Source organism: Trichosurus vulpecula, chromosome 8 (genome assembly GCF_011100635.1).
Source record: "Trichosurus vulpecula isolate mTriVul1 chromosome 8, mTriVul1.pri, whole genome shotgun sequence".
NCBI lineage: Eukaryota > Metazoa > Chordata > Mammalia > Diprotodontia > Phalangeridae > Trichosurus > Trichosurus vulpecula.
This window is the reverse complement of record NC_050580.1, coordinates 37,815,420-37,838,327: the sequence shown is the minus strand read 5'-3', so window position 1 is coordinate 37,838,327 and position 22,908 is coordinate 37,815,420. Positions and strand designations below refer to the sequence as shown.

General features: G+C 39.7%; 1 protein-coding gene and 1 pseudogene across 1 annotated transcript in view; both read right to left on the bottom strand.

The window, feature by feature from the left end:
- The window catches only part of LOC118829460, a 40,335-nt pseudogene extending 37,730 nt beyond the window's left edge, over positions 1-2,605 (bottom strand).
- Positions 2,606-10,821: 8,216 nt separating this feature from the next.
- The window catches only part of LOC118828039 (cytochrome P450 2C23-like), a 32,111-nt gene continuing 20,024 nt past the window's right edge, over positions 10,822-22,908 (bottom strand). The window contains exons 5-9 of the mRNA XM_036734425.1: positions 22,672-22,851; positions 17,290-17,431; positions 15,951-16,138; positions 11,642-11,783; positions 10,822-11,148 (exon numbers count right to left, since the gene is read on the bottom strand). Of these exons, the coding sequence (XP_036590320.1) occupies positions 10,967-11,148; positions 11,642-11,783; positions 15,951-16,138; positions 17,290-17,431; positions 22,672-22,851 (834 nt within the window). The 3' untranslated portion in view covers positions 10,822-10,966. The remainder of the gene's footprint in view (positions 11,149-11,641; positions 11,784-15,950; positions 16,139-17,289; positions 17,432-22,671; positions 22,852-22,908) is intronic.

Below are 22,908 nucleotides of genomic sequence, written 5' to 3'. Positions count from 1 at the left end.
AGTTGGACCCCACATGCCCAGGAAGAAAAAAATGGAAACCAACCATTCATTTTCCTGAGCTCTTCCACAGGGCATTGAGCTTCTTCTTGAACTCTCTCTTCAATGCTTCTCTTCTCCATCCCAAAGTTTCTTAGGGTCATCAGGGAAAATCTGCAGAGTTGTTTCCACCTCCCTCCATGACTTGCAATAACTCCTAGACAAAGGAAAGGAACAGAACATTGGTCATTCTAACACTGGAGATAGTGGAGGGCACAGTCTCCAAGGCGGACATGAGATTTTTGCTGTAATTCATTGATCAAAATTACTTTTATTCAATTCAAACCAAAATGCAATGCAGCACAGCAAGTGTCAGGTACCTACTACATTGAAGGTCTTGAACTAGATGCCAAAAACAGAACACTAAAAATGAAACCAGTAGGTATGCACTGAGGTGTGGTGATGGGGTGGAGATTTTACTGGATAAATTCTGCCGTATCATTTGCTTGAATACATTAAATTTACCTTTTCCTTTGACTACATCATCAATCACTGGAAGAATTGGTCTGTCTACAAATGCATCTCCTTGATCAATTAGAGCTTCCTTCAAAATGCCATATCCATGTAGCATCACAACAGGCTGGGTTCCAATATACAGAGTATAGATGGAGGCATATTTTTCAGCCAGCTGAGGGAAGAATGCCAAGAAATAGAAAGAGGTTCAATTGAAACTGTAGAAAGATGAAATTTACCCCCAAAACTACCTCATAACATGTCATACGCATGTGCACATATTTGTACTTGTGCATGCATGGGACCATATACTGTTAAGGAATTCTGGGTATACAAGGGCTTAAGCTGTGGGACAACAAAGTAAAATTCTCATTCCTTTCGGTTTGCTCCTTGGGAATGCCTGTCATTATATGGCACGGTACTTCCCTCAGATAGAGTATCTCTTTGTGTTCCCTTGGCACCTATACAAAGTAAAGACATTGCAAAATATCTGGGCTTGATATTGGGTAGATGAATCATGGAACATTTATAAGAGGACATGGGAAAAAGCCACACATGCCACATGGAACGCAGAGACAATTGCCATCTCCCAACAAAAGCTATCTATTCAAATTACCTACCCTCTTTTCTTCTGAAATATTTGAAGTATTTCCTCAGTCATCATAGGTCAACTCTAACTGATCACTCCCAAATTACTGATGGTCTCTGAATAGCCAGGTCTGATGGCCTTATCTCAGTCCTCATTCTTCTAGGGCTCTTTACAGCATTTCACATTGTTGACTACCCTCTTCACCCATATACTCTTTTCTCTGGGTTTCTCTAATCTTTCTTTCTCTGTCTCTTTCTCTCTGTCTCTCTCCCTCCCCCTTTTACTCTCTCCCTTTCTCTGTCTCTGTTTTCCCCTGTCTCTCTCCTGTCTTATTGCTCTTTGTCAATCTTTTTTCTGGATCATAGTCTAGATTGAATGATAGATCCATGACTTTTCCCCATGGTTCTATCCCGGGCCATCTTCTCTTTCTACACTTTCATTCTTGGTAACCTCATAATCACTATGGAGATAGCTCACAGGTCTATATATCTTGGCCTGGTATCATTCTTTAATGTCCATAGGAATTTTACATTAAATAAGTATAATATTAAATTCATTATCCATACACTAAAAAGGCACCCTCTTCCAAACATGCTTATTTTTGGCTAAAATGCCACTACATAAGCTCAGGTCTGACCATTTCACTCCCCTAATCAACAAATTTCACTGGTTCCCTGTTATCTCTGGGATCAAATATAAACTTCTTTGGAATTTGACCCCCTTCACAACATGGGTGGAACCAATATTCAATGTCATAAATCCTCTTCATTTATTCCATTGTTCAGAAATTTGGCCTTCTTGTTGTTTCTCACACAATGCTATCTCCAATAACCTTGCTTTTGTAAGGCCTTTGTAGTCAACATGCCTAGGGTGTACTTCTCCCTTGCCTCTGACCCTTAGAATTCCTAATTTTCACAAAGCTTAGCTCAAACGTCACTTTCTGCACAAGGGTTTTTCTGACCCCTCCCCCAGTTGCTAGTGCCTTCCACTCCAAATATTACCTTACATTTATTTTCAATAAATTTTTCTTCTACTTACTTTGCAAATTCTCTCATTGTCCCCTTGGCTTACATATGGATCCACATTAGAAGTTTGGGTCCTCAAAAGGGTGACTGTTAAATCTCTCTGACTTCTATAAGGAGAGTCAACACAAAATTATTGTACCACTGCAGTGAGGCACAGATATAGGGATACATGTGGTGAGGGTAACTAACAACTCTGGAACCCATAAGGTCTGTTCTCACAAAGGTTGACAAATGGGTTGAGTTGGAGGGTGGATCTGTTGAGAAGCTGAGCTGTTCTGAGAAAACTTCACTGAGCCATTGTGCTATAAGACTAGCCCGTTGCTAAGCCAGACTGCTCCCCCACTGCAGATCAGGTGCATAGCTGCTGGACTAGGTTGGCTTTCTCTCTATTAGTGGGCCACTCCAATCCTGAGCTGAACCAGGGCAGTGGCAGTGAAGAGTCTTTCAGAAAGGTCTCATATCATTACTTGGAAAGGTATGGAAGCCTCTTCAGTTCTCCCATGTCTGGTGTTTGAGGGTTTTCTGCCTTTCAGCCAACATATATAACTCCAGAGAGGTATACTGAGCCTCTCTTTTATCAACCAGCTCTGTCAATCACCAGTTGTCAGTGCAGAGAGATAGTCATTCTTCCACTAGGATCGGAGTTCATTTCTTAGAAACACACTTTCACTTAAAGACCTCACTCTAGTGTGGAATGATTAATGAGCAGTTTAATAAATCCTCATACCTACAGGCCAAGCAATAACATAGTAATGTGCATTTGTCTAATAATCAAGAAACAATTATTTTTATGTCATTTTTTTTGGTTTTTGGCAGGGCAATTGGGGTTAAGTGACTTGCCCAAGGTCACACAGCTAGCACATGTGTCAAGCGTCTGAGGCCGGATTGGAATTCAGGTACTCCTGACTCCAGGGCCAGAGTTCTACTCACTTTGCCACCTAGCTGCCCCGCAAAAAACAGTTCTTAGGCTCATGTTTTCCCATGTATTAAATTCAAAATTCCCCTTTTTGGACAAATGAAACACTGAGACAAAAAGTATTGAGACAGACTTCGTCCTGGGTAAGTGCCTCATCTCTGGAGCCTTCCAGCTTAGTGTTTTCTAGATGCACACTTCGTATCTGTTTTTGTCCCTTTCACCAGAAAAACTACCGAAGGGGCAGAGACTATTTAATTTGAGTCTTTGCATCATCAGAACCTTGGATAGTGCCTGGTATGTACCTAATCAATGCTTTATGGTTAAGTGATTGAAAAAGCACATTAAATATTCATCAAAGTAGCAAAATTTTTAAAAGAAGATTTCTCTAGGAAGATTTTGAGGGAAGAAAGGCATTTGAAGTAGATGAAAATGTATGACAAAGGGTTCATGGTGTGAAATTTCAAAGTACCTCAATGAAACTGCTTGCTCAGGTGGGTTCATTGATAAGGGGGCTTGGTGAGATAGAGGAGAAATGTTCAATATATTGTTTTACATGTGATGATAATGCACATGAAATGACTCAGAAATGTTGAACTAAAGAATTTTGTTGAAGTTACCGGAGCAAGAAATATGTGTCTTTGGTATAATGGCCCCCTTGGTATATCAGTCATTACCATTCCGTGGGTGATTTGGGAGCAAAGACATATTAAAAACAAGAATTGGGTGGGGGAGTCAGAAGGCTGGAGTTAAAACAGAAACAAAAGGAGGGCAGATACTATGTAAGATGAAAACTCTACATTCAGAAAAAAGAATCAAAATATCCTAAAATTTTAGGCCTTGTGCCCACAGTACCTTCAGGTAGGAAAGGAGCCCAATTGGAATCTAGGACAATGGAGGAAGAATGTGTCACAACTAGCTAGTGTATTGTAAGTTTGCTTTGGAGTCCAGATTATCTATATCTGAGAACAAGAGAGTAGCATGAATGCTAAAGATATGGCTCCAACATTCTTGATACCCTCTCTAGCTTCAGGGGATAAATTTGAGGGAGGCAAGTTTATTTGTTCACACATCTAAGAATCAATAAAGACCTTCCTGAAATCCAAGGTCAAAAGGTGAGTCCACAAGTCTAGAATCCCATATTGGAGGAAATGTGCATGGCTGCAGAGGGAGATGATAGAAAGAAGGAGTCTCCTCTATAGCTATGTGATGCTGCATCTGGAATTAAGTGTAGGGGAAACAGATTGAGAAGGGCTAAGATAGCTATAAGTTTTTAAAAACCAAATCCTTCACAATTACAGACACATGGAATCTGTGATGACTAACGTTCATAGACTTGGCTCTTCTCAGCAATACAAGGTTCAAAGACAGCTCCAAAAGACTCATGATGGAAAAGGCTATCCATATCCACAAAAAGAATTACAGAGTCTGAATGCAGATTGAAGCAAACTATTTGCTCTCTTTTTTTCTTTTCGTTTTGCTTCTTTTTTGTTTTGCTTTTTCTTTCTCACGATTCATTTCATTGGTTATAATTCTTTTTTTTACAACTTGACTACTGTGGAAATAAGTTTAATGTGAAGGTATATGTAGAACCTATATCAGATTGCAGGTCATCTTGGGAGGAAGGTGGGATGGGATAGAAGGGGAGAAAATTTGGAACTCAAAAACTTGTGGAACTGAGTATTGTAAATTAAAAATAAAAATAATTTAAAAAAAAACAAATCCCTTTAAATAAAAAATTAGAATAACATCATGTTCTAAAAAACCTAGAATGGTTGCCCCTGTAGAAAAGACCCAAGAGAATGGGTTAGGAGAGGTATTGACTATAAATGGTCAGTCATCAAGAAGAAATAGTGAAATGATGAATAAGCATTGCTTTTTTCCGTGTGGAGACATAAAGAGTATGAAATTTACTAAAATTAACTTGAAAATCCAAAATTATATCCCTTTAAAGTAGGATAAATTGGGGTAGAGGAATTGCAGTGGCAATCGATAGCAAAAAGTTGAAGGAGAGAGTGGACGCATGAGTAGTCTGAACTGCAGGCACAGAGAGAAGGGCCTTGGAAGCCACCTTATTTCACAGATGAAGAAACTAGGGCCCAGGGAAGTAAAGGGATGGGCCCAAAGTCCCAAAAGTAGCAAAGTACAGAGGCCTTCTGGCACCGTACCCAGTGCTCCATCCACTGTAGCACACAGCCTTCCTCAGTATATAATATGAGTCAGGTGAAAAAAATCTATCGACATTCAATGCTTCCATTTCTTTCAACCATTTTACTGCAAACCTCTGTAGGTTTTGTATAACATTAGAAGTCAATTAAGAACCGGAAGATTAGAACATCTGACTGTTTAATGGTGAAAGACTTTCATCCAAGCCCTTGAGAAGTATTTCCTTGGAGCTGAGAGGGGGAAGAAGATAAAACCCTGATCTTGCGCAAGCCTTGGATTTACTTTCTGTCCTTCACCTCTTTGGTCAGAAGAGGTCTTGAAGTTTTAAGGATTTAAAAGATATAGGGACTTCCCATAAGCATCCTGGCAAGATTATTGGAATAAGTGATATCAGGGTTTAACTCATGACTCAAGGATATGGCATGATAAAGAAAGTCAGCTTCAAGGCTCTACAAGGAGACCAGCAGAAAAACCACACACCACTTGAGGAGAAAATCTTAGACTCCCTAAGAAGGCCTTTCAAAGATGTGAGTTCCCCTTGGTCAGATGTGTATTCTGGAGCCCATTTCCTATCTATGTCCTTGGAGAAAAATACACCCCAGGTGTCTGAGAGTGATGTTTCACATTGACAATTCTTGTTATACTACCCTTTCCCAAAAGCAAATAAAGTCTGGCTGAGTATTGATATTAACCTATAATCATGGGACAAGCCCAGTAGGGGGCACATGAACTGTTAGTATTAGAAAAGCTCACTCCATAGCCTCGGGCCTACAGCTAGAATGTGTGGGAATAAGAGGTAGCCAAGTCCCAGAGACTCAGTCTGCTAGGGCAAGTGGGGGTTGAAAGAGTAGGGCCAGAGCAGGGAAGACAAATGCACAAATAACAGACTGGGAAAGTACAGGAAACTGTGGGCTTCTGTTATATAGAAATGAGTGGTTTTGATTAGTATTTTCAATTTAATGTGATAGTAATAAACTGTCTGGTGTGCCTATGCCCTTTTTTGGATTCCTCTCTGCTATTATAAAAAACGTACTTAATTAGCACGATTATATTTGGAAATTCATCAATAAAAATGTGGGAAGTTTCTTTGCTTGTTACACACATACCTACATAATTCTTTTTTTTTCCTTTTAGCCTGCAAAGCCTAAAATATTGACTACCTGGTGCTTCATACAAAAGTGGCCTGACTCTCACTCCAGGTTTCCAAAACTTAGCTTTTGTTGAACAAAATGTTTTAATTAAACTCAAAAATCCAAGGAAAAGCATTGCTTGTATGAAACTTATACTGCAGTAAAATCAATGAATGACAATTAACATTATTTGAAGCACAAGTAATATCAAGCAACTTTATATATCTCCTATGATTTGAAAAGTGAAAAAAGAAGCCAAATCTCCATTCTCACACAAGTTTGCAATGAAGATATTTTTTAAGCTCAAACTATGATTCCAGTAGCAAACATGGCTTCTATCTTTTATTCAAATACAAAAAGAAACTCCCTTATTCCAGGTACCATTTAATTGTGCACTTGAAGAGGCATCACTTTCATATCTCTGTCAAAGAACATGAAGTTAACCTGACATTATCTGTTCTTGATGACAACAGAGTTGTTCTTTGTAATCATTGTGACCCTTCCCTGGTGTCCACTGAACATGTTTTTGTTGATCTGTTATTAAATTTTCACCAAAACTGACATGAAGCTCATCAGACTTTATTTTGCATACTCTGTTTTTTTTCTCATTTTGAAATTTGGCTTTGTAATGATTTGAGGCTAATGGCTCCATAAGACATCAGGAAATAATACAACACAGTCAAAATTTCAAAATAAAAATTGAGGGAAGTGGAAGTAGGAGCTTGGGCAATCAAGAAATGTCTGGAGACCTTTCTCTTCTTGATTTCCATGATACTGGGCTCTTCTGGTTCTCCTGCTACATGCCTGGCCACTTATTCTCAGTCTCCATAGCTGGATACTCATACATCACCTGCCCATTAAGGCTCTTTTATGGGCCCTTTGTATTTCCACTGCCTTACAGATCTCCTGGCCTGCCATAAAACTCTCTAACTAGTTGATCTCAGCACCCCTGATCTGAATGATTGTTTCTAAGCAGAAGATTCCCACAACTATATGACAAGAATTTATCACTTTTGAAAGCCAGGCTCACATGGCCAACTGCTTATAAGTTATTTCTCAACCTGGAGGTCCTGTTGGCATTGCAAATTAAACATGTCCCCAGTGTGACTAAATTTTTCCCCTAAAATTTCTCCTTCCTCCAAACTTACTCATTTCTCTTGACAGCATCCAAGAGGTGGACTTCACTAGGAGGCACTTCCACTCACCCTGACAGCCACATTTTTATATTTGACTTTCATTCTGACTTACAACCTCTATCCAATTGATTATGGTCAAGTCAGGTAGATTCTATCTTCACATCTCCCACATATGTTCTCTCTTGCCTCCTCACATATCCACCAACCCAATTAATACTATTATCCCCTCTTGGGAATGTATGGAAGCTTCTTCAGTTCTGTCATGTGTGGAGTCTGAGAGTTTTCTGCCTTTAAGTCAATATATGTACCTATAGAGATGTATACAGAGCCTCTCTTTTATCAACCAACTCTGTCAAGCACCAGGTGTCGATGCAGAGAGATATAGTCATTCTTCCACTAGGATCTCTGTTCTTTTCTTAGAAATGCTCTTTCACTTAAAGACCTCACTCTAGTGTCTGATGATTAATGAGCAGTTTAGCAAATTCTCATATCTACAGGCTTAGCAATATTCTGGCAATGTACATTTGTCTAATAATCACAAAACAGTTCTGGGTCACAGGTTTTCCTAGATATTAACTCCAAAATTCCCCTCTTTATACAAATGAAACAATAAGAAACAGACTTTAAGACAGACTTTGCCCTGGGTAAGTGCCTTATCTCTATAGCCTGCTAGCTTAGTGTTTTCTGTATGCATATTTTATATGTGTTTTGGTTCCTTTTAAACAGCAAAAAAATCAAAGGGACAGAGACTATTTCATTTGTGTGTTTGCCATCAGCAGCCTCTTGAATAGCCCCTGACATGTAGTAGGTACCTAATCAATGTTTTTGATTAATTGATTGAAAAATCAAATTAAATATCCATCAAAGGAGCAAAAGCCTTGAAGCAAAACTTATCTAGGAAGATTTGGGGGGAAGAAGGGATTTTGAAATAGATCGGAATATATGACCAAGAGTCATGGTGGAAAATTTCAAAGTACTTCAATGAAACTGCTTTTATGGCCTGGATCACTGATAACTGGGGGGAAAGAAGAGAGAGGAAAAATTTTTTAATATATTATTTTATGTATTATTATAATGCATGATAAATTATTCAGAAATATTGGCCTAAAAGCTTGAAATGGATTGAGCAGAGCCAGAAATATGTGTCTCTTGTATAATGGCCTCCTTAGTGCATCAGGCATTACCATTCCATGGGTTGTTTAGGAGCAAAGACATATTAAAAACAAGAATTTGGTGGGAGTGGGGAGGCAGTCAGAAGGCTGGAGTTAAAACAGAGGTACAAACAGACAGAAAGAGACAGACCGAGAGACAGAGAGACAAAGACAAAGAAACAGAGAGACAGAGACACAGAGTGACAGAGAGAGGCAATATAATCAATATAATGGGGGTTGAAAAAAGCATGTAGAGGGATTCCCTGGTGGCTTTCCTGCTGGTTATGTGTAACTCAGCCCCCTTGTACCTTTAAGATGAAAATCAATTAATTCAGGACTCAAATGTCCTGTGCCTCCCAGAAGTTGAAGCAAACCCTCCTGCTCCACTGAGCCAGATGAGCTGTTGTTAACTCAGCGGATATTCAAAAAAGGCATGCTGTGTCATTCTGAAGGGCCATGAATGCTGAGTAACACACAAAATAAAAAGCAGCCAGGGAATCTTTGGGCATTAGAAGGGTTTGTTATTTTGTTTTAAGAATGAGGGAGATGTGCACATGATTGCAAGCAGTAGAGAAGGAAGCAGTTGACATGGGCAGATTAAAAATTAGGAAAAGACATGGAAGGATAGAAGGCACAAGCTGTCTGAGGAGAAAACAGGAGAAGTGATTAAGGACCCAAGTAGAGGGGCTGGTAGTTGTAAGGAGAAACACTACCTTCATTTACTGTTACTCCACCTCCTTCTTCCATACTGGACCAAAAGAAAGAAAGTGTCTGTGTGGGAGGCATGGAGAGGTGATTTAGAATAAAGAATTGTAGAACAAATTACTAATAGACATCCTCAATTTTTTTCAGTGAAATATTGAGTTCAGTTTTCTGGTGAGATGTAGGGGAATGTGAAAAGACTAAATATGAAAGAGAAATCTTAGAAAAGAAGCTGAATGGAGAGTCAGTGAGTCAGAAAGAAGTTCTGTGTCTACTACCAAGCAAATCCTAACAGAGAAAGCAAAATGTAGGAGTTGGAATTTGATAAGGAATGCCTGTCTTCATAGGGCAATGGAACAAAGGATTTTGACATGGAGATCAGTTTAAGATGGAACTGGTTCACCATTGGAGCAAGATTCTGAAAGGAAGAAAGTGAGTCAAGAAATGGAGTGACAATCAGGGAAAACAGGGAGGCATGGAAGTGAAAGAAAAAGTGGGTGCAGAAGGTTGAGCCACAGGAAGAGATGGCAGTGTGTTATAGTGGATAGAATGTTGGACTTGGGGTCTGAAAACTGCAGGTCTGAATTCTGCTTATAACACTTTAAAGCTGTGTGACCATAGGCAAGTCTCATGATATCTAAGAACTTCAGGCAATTTTCTCAGATTTACCTACTGAGTTGCAGTTCAGTTCAGACATGCTCATAGATCCTTGACAGATTCATGTATTGTGTTATGTTGTAGCACGGAGGTGATCTTATGTTGTTAGAACCTAAACTCAATAAAATTTTACAGAACTAGGAAGTTATGGCTCCATCAATGGAGAGTGATGACTGTCCTAGCCAATAGCAGAAAAGTCCATCACTACTGTGTCTATTATCAAGGGAGAGTTCTCCTTTGAATATAACCTTTGAAAATGGTCCACTAAAGCATGGGTGGGTGCGTTGACTATGTCCACTGATCAAAGTATCAGAGATGGAGAATCAGTAGGAAAATTTAGGTCCATGGCATGGAGTCAAACCCATACATGGTGGAGATGAAGAATATGATGTTGAATAAATAGTGAAGTGACTTATAAAAGGCCATGCAAGTTATTAGCATTAGAGTCAGGAATGGTCCCTGGTCCCCTACCCTCAAAGTCAGGGCTCTTTCAATAATACCACTTTCCTCCTGAAGTCATAAAACCTCAGTGTTTGGAAGGGCAGGCCACACGTTTGCACATCAGGAGTGAATAGCAACATAACCATGTTTCTTGTACCCCCAAATTCACAAGCAACAATAATAAAAATAAATAAATAAAAATAATAAAATAAACAAAAATAAAATAATTGGTGAGGATATTTGAAAATTGCAAATAAATATGGGGCTTGGGGGAAAGACATTTTAGAGATCTTCCTCCACACCCTAAAATTAGAAATCAGTGTGTGAATTAGATCATTGCTGAAGACATTGGTGAGAGGCTTGTGCATGAACTTCTATAAGGCAGCCCTTATTAGAAAATGACATACAAGAAACTCTGCCTATCATGCTTCTGGAAATTAAGACCCATTTTAATCAGTAGGTGGGAATTGTTTTCCAACAATGGGATTCCAGTCCAAAACATGAGAGTACTGAATCCAGAAGATGAAACCAGCTGGCTAATTTATGAAATCAACTTTGTTTTATTCCTTAGCGAGGAAGAAAGCACATTTGGTGATTTCTTGGAGCATTGGAGAACCCACCACGATCATTCTTGAAATTAATTTCATTTGGATCTCCAACTGCTTTGAGGGTGAAATTCTGTAGAATGGTGGTATAGAACAGAAACAACTCCATCCTTGCCAGGCCCTCTCCAAGGCAAGACCGTTTTCCTGGAAAGAAACAATATCGTGCTTAGAAATTTTCATGGAATATCAGTGTCAGCCAAAGAGGAACAGACTATTGGACCAGGGCAGAAATGGGGAAAGGAGTAAAAGAGAAGGATGTAGATGGACAGAAATGGTGAGAATTATTATTGCGAGTTGTGTTCCAGTCAATAACAATCACTAAGGGCAAGAAAGAATTCTCTCTTCATACCATTCTTCTTATGGTGAGCCCTTGTGCAGTGGATCTTCCAATGGAGCCAGATGTCCACTAAAGTAAGGGGGAAGCTGAGCCAACCAAGAGGTTCAGCTCATCTATTAAAAGGTCTGAGAAGAAGTAAGGCCAAGGGAATACTAGAAAAGATGGTGGGTCACACGCCACAATGGAGCAGTGTGTCCCCAGAAGAACTACCAGGAGGAGGCTCAGCCATACCGGGGTGGGGATGGGGGAAGGATTCTTCTTCTAGCATGAGAGGTAGTCATTGGAAGGGTTTCTTTTTACCAATGGAAAAAGGCACGAAGTGGTCACTCTTCTTGAATTTCCCATTCTGATCCAGGAAGTGCTGGGGGTCAAACTGGTCAGGGTTGGGAAACTCTTTGCTGTCATTCAGGACTGGAGAGAGCAGGGGAAAGATTGTTGTGCCCTAGAGGGGAGAAATTCCAGGGAAAAGTCAATTATTGTCAGGAATATCCTTGGTATGCCATTCCTAAGAATCTTCAGTGACTCTCTACTGACTCTAAAACAAAATGCAAACTCTTTTCTGTATGGTATACATTAGGATGTCTAACCATTGAGAATCTACATAGGTTCCAGTCTAGTATTCCTGGTTTATGTCCCCATTATTGTCCCCTTCATGCACTCCTTAGTGTGCCAGCTAAACTGGTCCAACTGGTGTTTCCCATCCACAAGGCTCCCTCTCTGGTTTTCATGGCTGTAAAATGGCCATGTCCCACACCTGGAAGGCACTTCTTGCTCACTTCAGCCTTTTAGAATCCCTAGCTTTCTTCAGGGATTGGCTTGGGTACCCCCTCCTATAGGAAGCTTTGGCTAAGTCCCTGAACTCTCTGTGCTCTCTCTCCCCTCAGTTCCTAGGTCTACAATTCACATCTACACCTGCTGCTTGTTTGACTCTTGAGAGGACATATGAGTTGTCAGTGACCCAGGCAATCCTTAAAGTCTCTAGGGGCTTTCTCCTGAGGGAGTTTCTTCAGCAGGAAATCACTCTTCTAATCAAATCACAGCATGGATCTGTAGGAAAGGAATAATATTTTGGGTGGACTTTTCTGGTTCCAAATTGTGCTCCCTCCAACAGACACCAAAGTCCTCAATAGTGAAATACCCTTCTCTTCCTGCCTTTTGCCAACAGCACTTGGCCCACAAATTTTCCCACAGTAGATTTTTGCTGAAGCCTTGATGATGTGAACTAAAAAATGCACTCAATGGGGTATATTAAATTTGAAATTAGTGGAATGTTTCCTTCCTTCTTTGAGGGAGAAATGTTTTGCTCAACCATTGCTAGGAAACTGCAGTCTAATTCAATTTAATTCAATAAATGTTTATTTAATAACCCCTGGAAAGCAGAATTTTGGAGTCTAAAGACAAAAGTTTCTTGGAGGCAGAGGCAAGATGGCAGCTGGAAAGCAGGCACTTGCTTAAGCTCCCCCGTAGGTCCCTCCAAACACCTATAAAAATGGCTCTCAACAAATTGTAGAGCTGCAGAACCCATGAAATAGCAGAGAGAAGCAGGGCTCCCGCCCAGGAGAGCCTGGATGATCACTGGGAAGGGTCTATCGAAAGAATCCGGGAGAGGAGCTGAGCAGAGCCCAACGTGTGCTGCACCAACGCCAACCAGACTGGGAGCCAGGTGGAACAGGCGGTAGGGCCCTGAATCATTGAGCTGTGGCAGTTACTAGACTTCTTGATCCACAAACCCCAAAGACAACAGAGAAGGTTAGTGGGAAAAGGTGCTGGGACAGAGTGAAAGGAATTCGAAGTAAGCCACTGCCCCAAGGGCAGTGGAGGTGGTGCAGCTCACAGGCTGCTTCCAGAGCCACAACTGCAGTTGCTTCTGGTCCCAGGCCCACCTGCTGGGAGGAATTAAGCAGTGGATCAGAGCAGGAGTGCAAAGTCTGCTTTGCCTGCCTGGGTCTGGGCTGCAATCCTGGGTAGCAGTTCTTGGGAGAGAAGGAGTGCTGGTGTGGCAGAGCTTGCTGTGTAGAAAAAGCTCTTAAAAGAGCAGTGCAACCCCTCAAATTTGAGACAATGTACTCTGTACTCTACAAGCAGTCATACCGTGACAAAAAGTTCAAGGGTCAAGTAGTTGGCTGGGAACATGGCCAGGCAGCAAAAACACACTCAGATTCAGTCTCAGACTTTGAAATATTTTTTGGTGACAAAGAAGACCAAAACACACAGGGAGAAGAAGTCAACAAAGTCAAACAGCCTACATCAAAAGCCTCCAAAAAATATGAATTGGTCTCAGGCCAGGGAAGAGCTCAAAAAGGATTTGGAAAAGCAGGTAAGAAGAGTAGAGGAAAAATTGGGAAGAGAAATGAGAGTGATGCGAGAAAACCATGAAAAACAAGTCAATGACTTGCTAAAGGGGACCCAAATAAATACTGAAGAAAATAATACCTTAAAATATAGACTAACTCAAATGGCAAAAGAGTTCCAAAAAGCCAATGAGGATAAGAATGCCTTGAAAGGAAGAATTAGTCAAATGGAAAAGGAGGTCCAAAAGACCAGTGAAGAAAATACTACCTTAAGAACTAGATTGGAGCAAGTGGAAGCTAGTGACTTTATGAGAAATAAAGATATTGTAAAACAGAAACAAAGGAATGAAAAAATAGAAGACAACGTGAAATATCTCATTGGAAAAACCACTGACCTGGAAAATAGATCCAGGAGAGATAATTTAAAAATCAATGGACTACCTGAAAGCAATGATCAAAAAAAGACCTTAGATATCATCTTTTAAGAAATTATCAGGGGAAACTGCCCTGATGTTCTAGAACCAGAGGGCAAAATAGAAATTTAAAGAATCCAATGATTGCCTCCTGAAAAAGATCCCAAAAGAAAACTCCTAGGAATGTTGTCGCCAAATTCCAGAGCTCCCAGATCAAGGAGAAAATACTGCAAGCATCCAGAAAGAAACAGGATAACACAAGCTCTAGCAGCTTCTACATTAAGGGATCAAAGGGCTTGGAATATGATAATCTGGAGATCAATGAAGCTAGGATTCAAACGAAGAATCACCTACCCAGCAAAACTTAGTATAATGCTCCAAGCCAAAATATGGATTTTCAATAAAATAAGGGATTTTCAAGCTTTCTCATTGAAAAGACCAGAGCTGAGTAGAAAATTTGACTTTCAAACAGAAGAATGAAGAGAACCATGAAAAGGTAAACAAGAAATTTCATAAGGGACTTACTAAAGTTGAACTGTTTTGTTTACATTCCTACATGGAAAGATGATGTGTGTAATTAATGAGACATCAGTATTAGGGAAGCTGAAGGGAATATACATACATATATATAGACAGAGTGCACAGGATGAGTTAAATATGAAGGGATGATACATAAAAAAATAAAATAAAATTAAGGGATGAGAGAGGAATATACTGAGAGAGAGAGAAAGGGAGAGATAGAATAGGGTAAATTATCTCACATTAAAGTGCCAAGAAAAAGAAGTTCGTTGGAAGGGAAGAGAGGCAGGTGAGGGGAGAATAAGTGAATCTTGCTCTCATCGGATTTGACTTGAGGAGGGAATAACATACACACTCAACTGGGTATCTTACCCCACAAGAAATAAGGAGGAAGTGGATGAAAAGGGGACACAATAGAAGGGAGGGAAGATAGGGGGAGGAGGTTATCAAAAGCAAACACTTTCAAAAAAGGACAGTGTCCAGGGAGTAAATTGAATAAAGGGGAGCAGGATAGGAGGAAGCAAAATATAGTTAGTCTTTCACAACATGAGTACTGTGGAAGGGTTTGCATAATGATACACATGTGACCTATGTTGAATTGCTTGCCTTCTTAGAGAGGGTGGGTGGGAAGGGAAGACAGGAGAGAATTTGGAACTCAAAGTTTTAAAAGCAGATGTTCAAAAAAAAAGTTGTTTTTGCATGCAACTAGAAAATAAGATATACAGGCAATGCTGCATAGAAATCTGTCTTGCCCTACAAGAAAGTAAGGGGAAAGGGGATTGGGTGAGAGAAGGGAGGGCTGACTGGGGAATGGGGCAATTAGAATGTATGTCATCTTGGAGTGGGGGGGAGGGTGGAAATGGGGAGACAATTTGTAATTCAAAATCTTGAGGAAATCAATGCTGAAAACTAAAAATATTAAATAACCAATAAAATATTTTTTAAAAGTCACAGGTTCTTGTCTCAACTCCAACATTTTTAAATCACCTTGGTCAAGTCATTAGACCTGAGACTCGGTGTCTCCTCCACAATGGGACAGAAAATACCATCTAAACAATTCACTTCACTGTCTAGTAGAAGGTAATGACATAAACAAAACTTTCCTACGAGCAATTTCACTCTCTTATTTTTCCTGCACATTTTCTTTCCAAAGTATTATTGTAGTGAATGAGAAAAAGGGAAAACCAAGTATACACCTTCCTCTCATTCTTCATTCAGCACCACATCCATGTTAGCTGTATGTAACAAAAGACTCCCTTCAGGAGCAATTTCTATGAGATTATGACAATGGGATTCAACTTGCTCATGTCTAAAATGAAATCCCTGGATCAGATGATGCTTAAGATCTCTTCCAACATGACATCCCATGATCCCAGGAGTGCTGACCTTTGGGAGGACATATTGTTGGAACTGGGTGTCCCGGACCACTTCACGGGGCAGGTTGAGAGGTAAGAGGTCAATGAATCTTTGCATTTCATGCACCACAGCATCCATATAGGGCATATCTTGTCTGTCAGTTATGGAAGGAACTCGATTAGGTCCAATCACACGATCAATTTCCTCATGAATTTTTGCTGCAGGACAAAAACGGGAGTAAGCATTGCACTTCTCAGGCTCCTGGGAATGCCCACCAGAGCCTGTGTGAAGTATCTGCCTGAGGATATGCTCTAGGATGATTCTCAGATGGGCTCAGTGTCTTCCTTCTACTCAGTCAAGGAGGCAAAGGCTACTGCAGCAGCAATGGGGTGATTTTCTATGGCTTTAATGCATAGGAATCAGGCTGAAATGTGTTTAGGTTCCTCGTTTCACACTATCTGTGTAAATTCAGACAAGTCATGAAACTTATATGAGCTTCATTTTCTGCATCTGAAAAATGGGGATCATAATTTATCTCTATCCTAAGGTTCCCTACACTCCCATGGTTTGGAAAATGGAGACAACATCTTCACCTTATCAAGGCATCAAATGAAATTATATGTGTCAAGTGATTTGAAAACCTTATGCATTTAATATTGATGCCACCCATTATTGTAAATGAAGGTAGATGTCTCCATTTGAATTTCACAGTGCTGGTGATAGTATTATCAGGTTGATTTAAACCATTCACCAGGTAAGTATCTCAGCTTCTGTCTCAATATCCTAAACTGCAGATGGATAGAATCTGAGCACTAGAAATACCACGTTTTCACCTAGGGCCATCTGTAGTGGAACAGGAATCCTCTTTCTAATGGACAACCTCCAGGAAGTGAGAACTCATGACCTCCAGGGCAGCTGAATGGGCTTTGTGAGAACTTTAATAGTTGGCAAGTTTTTCCTTACATGAAGTCTCCATTTGTCAATTTTCAACTTCTATCCATAGTTCCTAGTTCTGACTCTTTGGATCCAGCAGAACCAGCCCTGGAAGAATGTAAGCCATTTCAGGAAAGAGGGTGTTTCATTTGAGACTTTGCATCCTAAGCATAGAGCTGAGGGTGCACAGTGGGGGTTTTACCCATGTTTCCTAAAATGAATTGTATTCCCCATGATAGACATTCACACACTTAAATAACTAGAAATTCTTCTTCAAGTGTCCTATTTTCTTAAATACACTATTGTCTGACCTGTTGCTGGTCTGTGCAGCAGTCATGCAAATCCAAAAAGTGGGAAAGTGGGACCAAATCCGGAGCAAAATGCAGAGCTGGGAAAGCAAGCCTGGTCTGTAAGCATGGCAGTTCTTGTACCTTACCTTGGACCTCAGGATGTTTGAGAATGAGCAGCAGGCCAAATCTTAGAGTAGTGCTGGTTGTCTCTGTTCCTGCACCAAACAAGTTTACTCCAGTCATTATTAGATTCTCCAAGTCAAATTCTGACTGGGGATTATCTTTTTCCTGAAAGAGAGGCACAAGTAATGAGAGACAACAGAAAAAGCCATTAGCAACCATATGAAGTACATAAAGTTTGTCCTAGGAGCCCTCCCTCACTTTCATTTCCCTACTCCAAGAGATAAGAACCTTCCCCATCTTCTCACTCTTCCATTGCCCAACCATAGACTTGCCCTTCCCATGCAACCTTCTTCCCCTCAAACAATACGGAATAGTGGGTAGTGCACTAGACTTTGAATTAGGAAGACCTGCATTTGAATTTAGACTCAGCTAAGAGGTGTGTGTTTGTCCATGGGAATGTCATTTAATTCCTCTGGGCCCCAGTTTCCTCATATGTAACAGGAGAGAGTTGGATCCCTTTCAGGTCTCTACTTATTTTCAATGATATGTATGGTAGGGAGAGGACATGATCAATTAATTCACTTAAAACCTTAATGACCTGGGAAGTGACCCCTAATACTTGTTTTCACCACAAAACAGGACAGCATCTTTGTAAAACAAGATGAAGAAGGGATTTCAGATTATCAGAATGGGGAACTGAGGGAAATATTTTGCAGCGGATAATACAGAATTTCAAATGTTAAAGGAAAAATTAACTCCAAACAGCCAAGCTGTGACTGATCAGAAATTTCCTCTCCAAAATTCTCCCTTAAGTGGTCATCCAGCTTCAGCTTTAAGACTTCCACAAATAGGGAACTTGCTACTTAATGAAGAATTTCATTCCAGTCTTGCTCATTAGCCCCCTCAGGTGGAAATGAAATATGTCTCTGTAATTTCAAACCAGCTTTATGAGTTCTGTCTCCTCAGAAAGAGGAAGCAAAAGCATTCTAACTCATTTGTGTGACATCCCTTAAAGTTAGGGGGCTACTCAGTTTCCTTCCAACTCCCAAATTCTGTGAAAATATCTGAAATGTGCAAGTTCCTACTATTTAGAGCTTGGAAGATCCTTGGAGATCACTTAGCACAACAAACTCATTATCCAGAAAAGGCAATTGTGGTCTTGAGAGCTGAAATGATTTTTTTTTCAAGGCCACAAAGGGAAAAATGGAAAAAGGGTGGATGGTTGAACCATTTTACCTGGAACAAAAATTAAGCTATTTATGGTTTTAAAAAAGGCTCAAAGTTTGGGTAGAAGCTCATTTTCTGCTCAAATCAACTGGCAGTGAAACTCATGGACATGGAAAATGAACAAATAACCTATACAAGGACACAAAACAATGGATGCAGTCTATATAATTAAGAACAGCTACTCTAATAAATGAGAAAACCAAGCAGTTAGAATTATAGGACTCTCAGAAATAAAGGAACAACACCCTAGAGGCAGCTGCATGGCACAATGGATAGAGTGCTGGACTTGAAGTAATGAAGAACTAAGTTGAAATCTAGCTTCAAATCTTTCTATCTTTATGAGCCTGAGCAAGTCATTTCACTTCTGTCAGCCTCAATTTCATCATCTCTAAAATGGGGATAATAATAACATCCACCTCCTCGTGTTGTTGTGCCAATCAAGCAAAATCATATTTGTAAAGTTCTTTGAATTTTTGAAGCATGATATGAATGTTATAGCTATAGTTACTGAAGTGTTTCACAAAGAGAAAAGAATTAAAAGAAGAAATAAGGATGAAGAGCGGCCTGAGATAACAGGTCTCAAAAATGAAATAGTAAATAGACAATTTGGAACAAATGATGAGCAATGTATCTAAAGCTCTGTAGATCCTTTAAAGGTAGGTTTCACCAGCAGATTTGATACTAGAAAATAAAGAAATTTTGACTCAAAATGTAGACACAAAAACAGTGGAAAACATTGGGTCTCTACAAACCAAAATGATCTTGAAGACAGGACAAGTAATATTTTAAGGAACTTCTATATCTTAGAAATATGGAACTAATTTGAAACCTGAATACAAGATTTTAATAATGAAAAATGCACAACTGCTAAAAACTGAGGACAAAGTGTATATTGATAGAATTCAGAGGCTATCCAACAGAAAGAAGCATCAAGTTTAACACACCAGAACCATAGTGATCAAATATTAGATGTTTCAACACTTGAGTATTTGGGGGAATGAAAACAGAGCCCTTCACCTATCAAGGAAAATAAATTTCAATACGTCAGGATTACTTCTCCACTTTGAGAAATAAAGGAAGAGACTGGAAAACAACACTAATAAAATAAAAGGAGATTGGGTTATAAACCAAAAACTCATCCTGCAAATACGAGCTTAACCATGCATGCAATAAGATTAACTTACTGCTATCAACATTGCAAAATTGAACAATATTGAAAGTTATCCAACTAATACCATTCAATTGTCAATCGTGAGGGCTTAGAACCAGTGATGAAGAATGTTACCTGCCTTCTAAGAGAGAGTTGGCGGACTAGTATGCAAAGTAAAACACATATTTTTGGACATGGCCAATATGGAAATTTAATTTTCTTGATTATGCTAATGTGTTAACAAGGGCTTTGTTCATCTTTTCTTTATTGAGTTGGTGGGAATAAATAATAGAGAAAAGAAGATGGACATACAGAAAAAAGACTGGATATTAGGCATTTTCTAATAACAATCTCAAAATGAGTCAGGTAGATGACTTGGAAAAGTTTAACCAGACAAGAATAAGGTAAATACACCAATGAGAAAATATTAAGCAATGTAATCAGCATGCTTATGCTTTCATATGAATTCAACATTATTTTTTTAAAATCTCCCATTGGTTTGGAGCCATTGAAATAAAGGCAAAAATATAGAGAGGTAACAGGAACAAGGTGGCACTACTTCTAGGGAGGGGGTTAAAGGAGTCTTGGTATGAACCTGGAAGAAAGTTTCTAATGAATGTTTCAATGATCTGTGTTTACTTCTTTGCTGTTTAACATTTTTATTAGTATATTAAATCAATCAACAAATAGGTAAGAAATGTCTCTTATTGCCAGTCAAAGTGCCAAGTACTGGGCATATAAACAAAGAATAAAAATAAAGCAGTCTCTAACATGAAAGAGTTTACATTCTACTGAAGGAATACAACACATTTAAAGAGAAATACACACCAGATCTGTACAAAATCAATACACAGAGAATTTTTGGTGGGACACTAACGACAGGAAGAATAAGGGAAGGCTGCTTGAAGGAGGTAACAGCTGCAGTGGAAGGATATCAGGGCTACTAAGAGTTGAGGGAAGTGAGCGAGAGCATGCCAGGCAGTGTAAAGTACACAGGGCCAGACTGTGTAAACGCAAAGAGGCAAAAGAGGGGATGTTATCTACAGAGAACAACAAGGAGGCTGGTTTGCCTGGGAGCACATAGGGTGTGATGGGGTAAATGGATACCTAGTGTGGAAAAAGAGTCTCAAGCAGGATTGTGAAGGGAGTTAAAAACCAAACAGATGAATTTATGTTGTGTCTTAAGAGCCCTGAAGCCACCTGATAATGGGAATGACCCAGTGAATCTTGCACTTTATGTATGTTAACTTGGCAGACTTGTGAAGAATTGATTGAGAGTCTAGATAAGATATAATTGTCATTGTCTAGATCAGAGATGGTGTTGAACTGAAATAGGGTGGTTGTGGTGTGAATACAGAAAAAAGTTAAGGATTACTGCCATGACAGGGTTGGGGGTGGAGGGGAAGAAGATGTTTACTTTCTATTCTTCCCTCCTACACCCTACTTCCCCATTGATAGGAGGTATTTGGAAAGTTCAGATCCAATGGGGAAAAGGATTGCCTGTTCAGCCCTCCAAAAATGATTGTTCCTTGTACAGGAAGTTTAATTCATCGGGTTAAACTGTGAAGGAATGAAGGAAAGAAGCAATCATCAAGCATCTACTATGTGCCAGGCCCTGTGCAGAGCATCTTACAAGTATTATTTCCTTTGGTCTTTACAATGACCCCAGGAGGTAGATGCTATCATCATTTCCATTTTATATTTGAAGAAATAGAGGAAGACAGATGTTGACTGACTTGCCCAGGGTTGTACTGCTATAAAGAGTCTGCGTCCAGATTGGAGCAAAAGCCTTTCTGATTTCAGGCTCAGTACCCTATACCTACCACAACCTAATTTCCTCTAATCAGTCTAAGTGGAACTATGCAGGACTGGGAGATAATTAAGGATAAAGTAGAATGTTGGACTGATGTCCTGAGGGCAACTACGCGTAAATTTTCATTGTCAGAGAATAGTATGCTATACTAAAAGTATGTTATTTGTTTTCCAAAGCAGGTTGTAGGATTCTGGGAAGTTTTTGAATCTTTTTCATATTTCTGTGGAGCAAAACAAAGGCTGCCCTCTTCTGATATTAACTGTCAGTGCTTTTATGGAAGCTAGTAATAGCTAGCATTTAAAGTAATACCTAGCATTTATATATGATTTAGTGTTTGCTATCTCTTGTTATTCAGTGATTTCAGTCATCTCTGATCCTTTGCTGAACCCATTATTTTTCCTTGGCAAATATACTGGGCTGGGTAGCCTTTCCTTCTCCAGTGGATCCATTTTTGTGCAATCAGAGGTTAAATGACTGGCCTGTTGTTGCGAGGGTAGGAATTATCTGAGGCTGGATTTGAACTCAGATCTTTCTCACACCAGGTCCAATGTTTAATCCAGTGAGCCATCTCCTGCTTCTGTTTTAAAGTTAACAGCAGGATTTGCAAACATCATTTGTTCCTTGGAATTACCCTGGGAGATGAATGTTTTTGTCCCCATTTTATAGATGAGGAACCTAAGGCAGACAGTGGTGATATGATGTGCCCAGGAACTGTGTGAAGTTGGCTTTGAACTCAAGCTTTCCTGACTCCAAGTCCTGCTCTGCAGCCCAATTCTCCTCTTTGGAGCTTACTATGTATGTACTAATTGGCATATTATCTCCTCCATTAGATCGTAAGCTAATTTTTTTCCTCTTTTGTGTCTTCAGCACTTAGTAAAGTACCTGGCACATAATAGGAATTTAGGAAATGTTTCTTAACTGATTCCTATTGCCTTTCTCCAGTACAATCTCCTCCCCTAAACAGACAAGCCCTGATGAGAAGCTCAGTACCCGGCAAAATAGAACTCCTCCAACCCCATTTCCCCTACCAAGTTCAGAGAAGGGACAGGGTCGTATGAAAGCCAAGTTAGCAGAAAGCCAATGACATCCTAAAGGAACATTGATACCGTGTGACTCTGTGAGGTTCCTTCCTGTGCTTTGAAGAAAGTGACCTATAAGAGTCCTTTGAATATCAGCCTTGCTCGAGGAGCAAAGTACTTCCACCATTCACCCTACCTGCTGCATTTTGGATAGATAGCAGTCAATGAAGTCTTGAGGGTTGTTAGGGTCCAGTAGCTTTTGATGCTCCTTTACTCTTTCCAAAATGAAATGTTTCATTTCTTCTATATTTTTAGAAAGTCCTTTAGGCTTAACAGGAAAGTACACTCTGAGTGCTGCTGGTAAAAAGTTGTAGAGCTATACCCCCCAAACCCAAAAAAACACATGTGAGTTTACTGTCATAAAGAGATAACT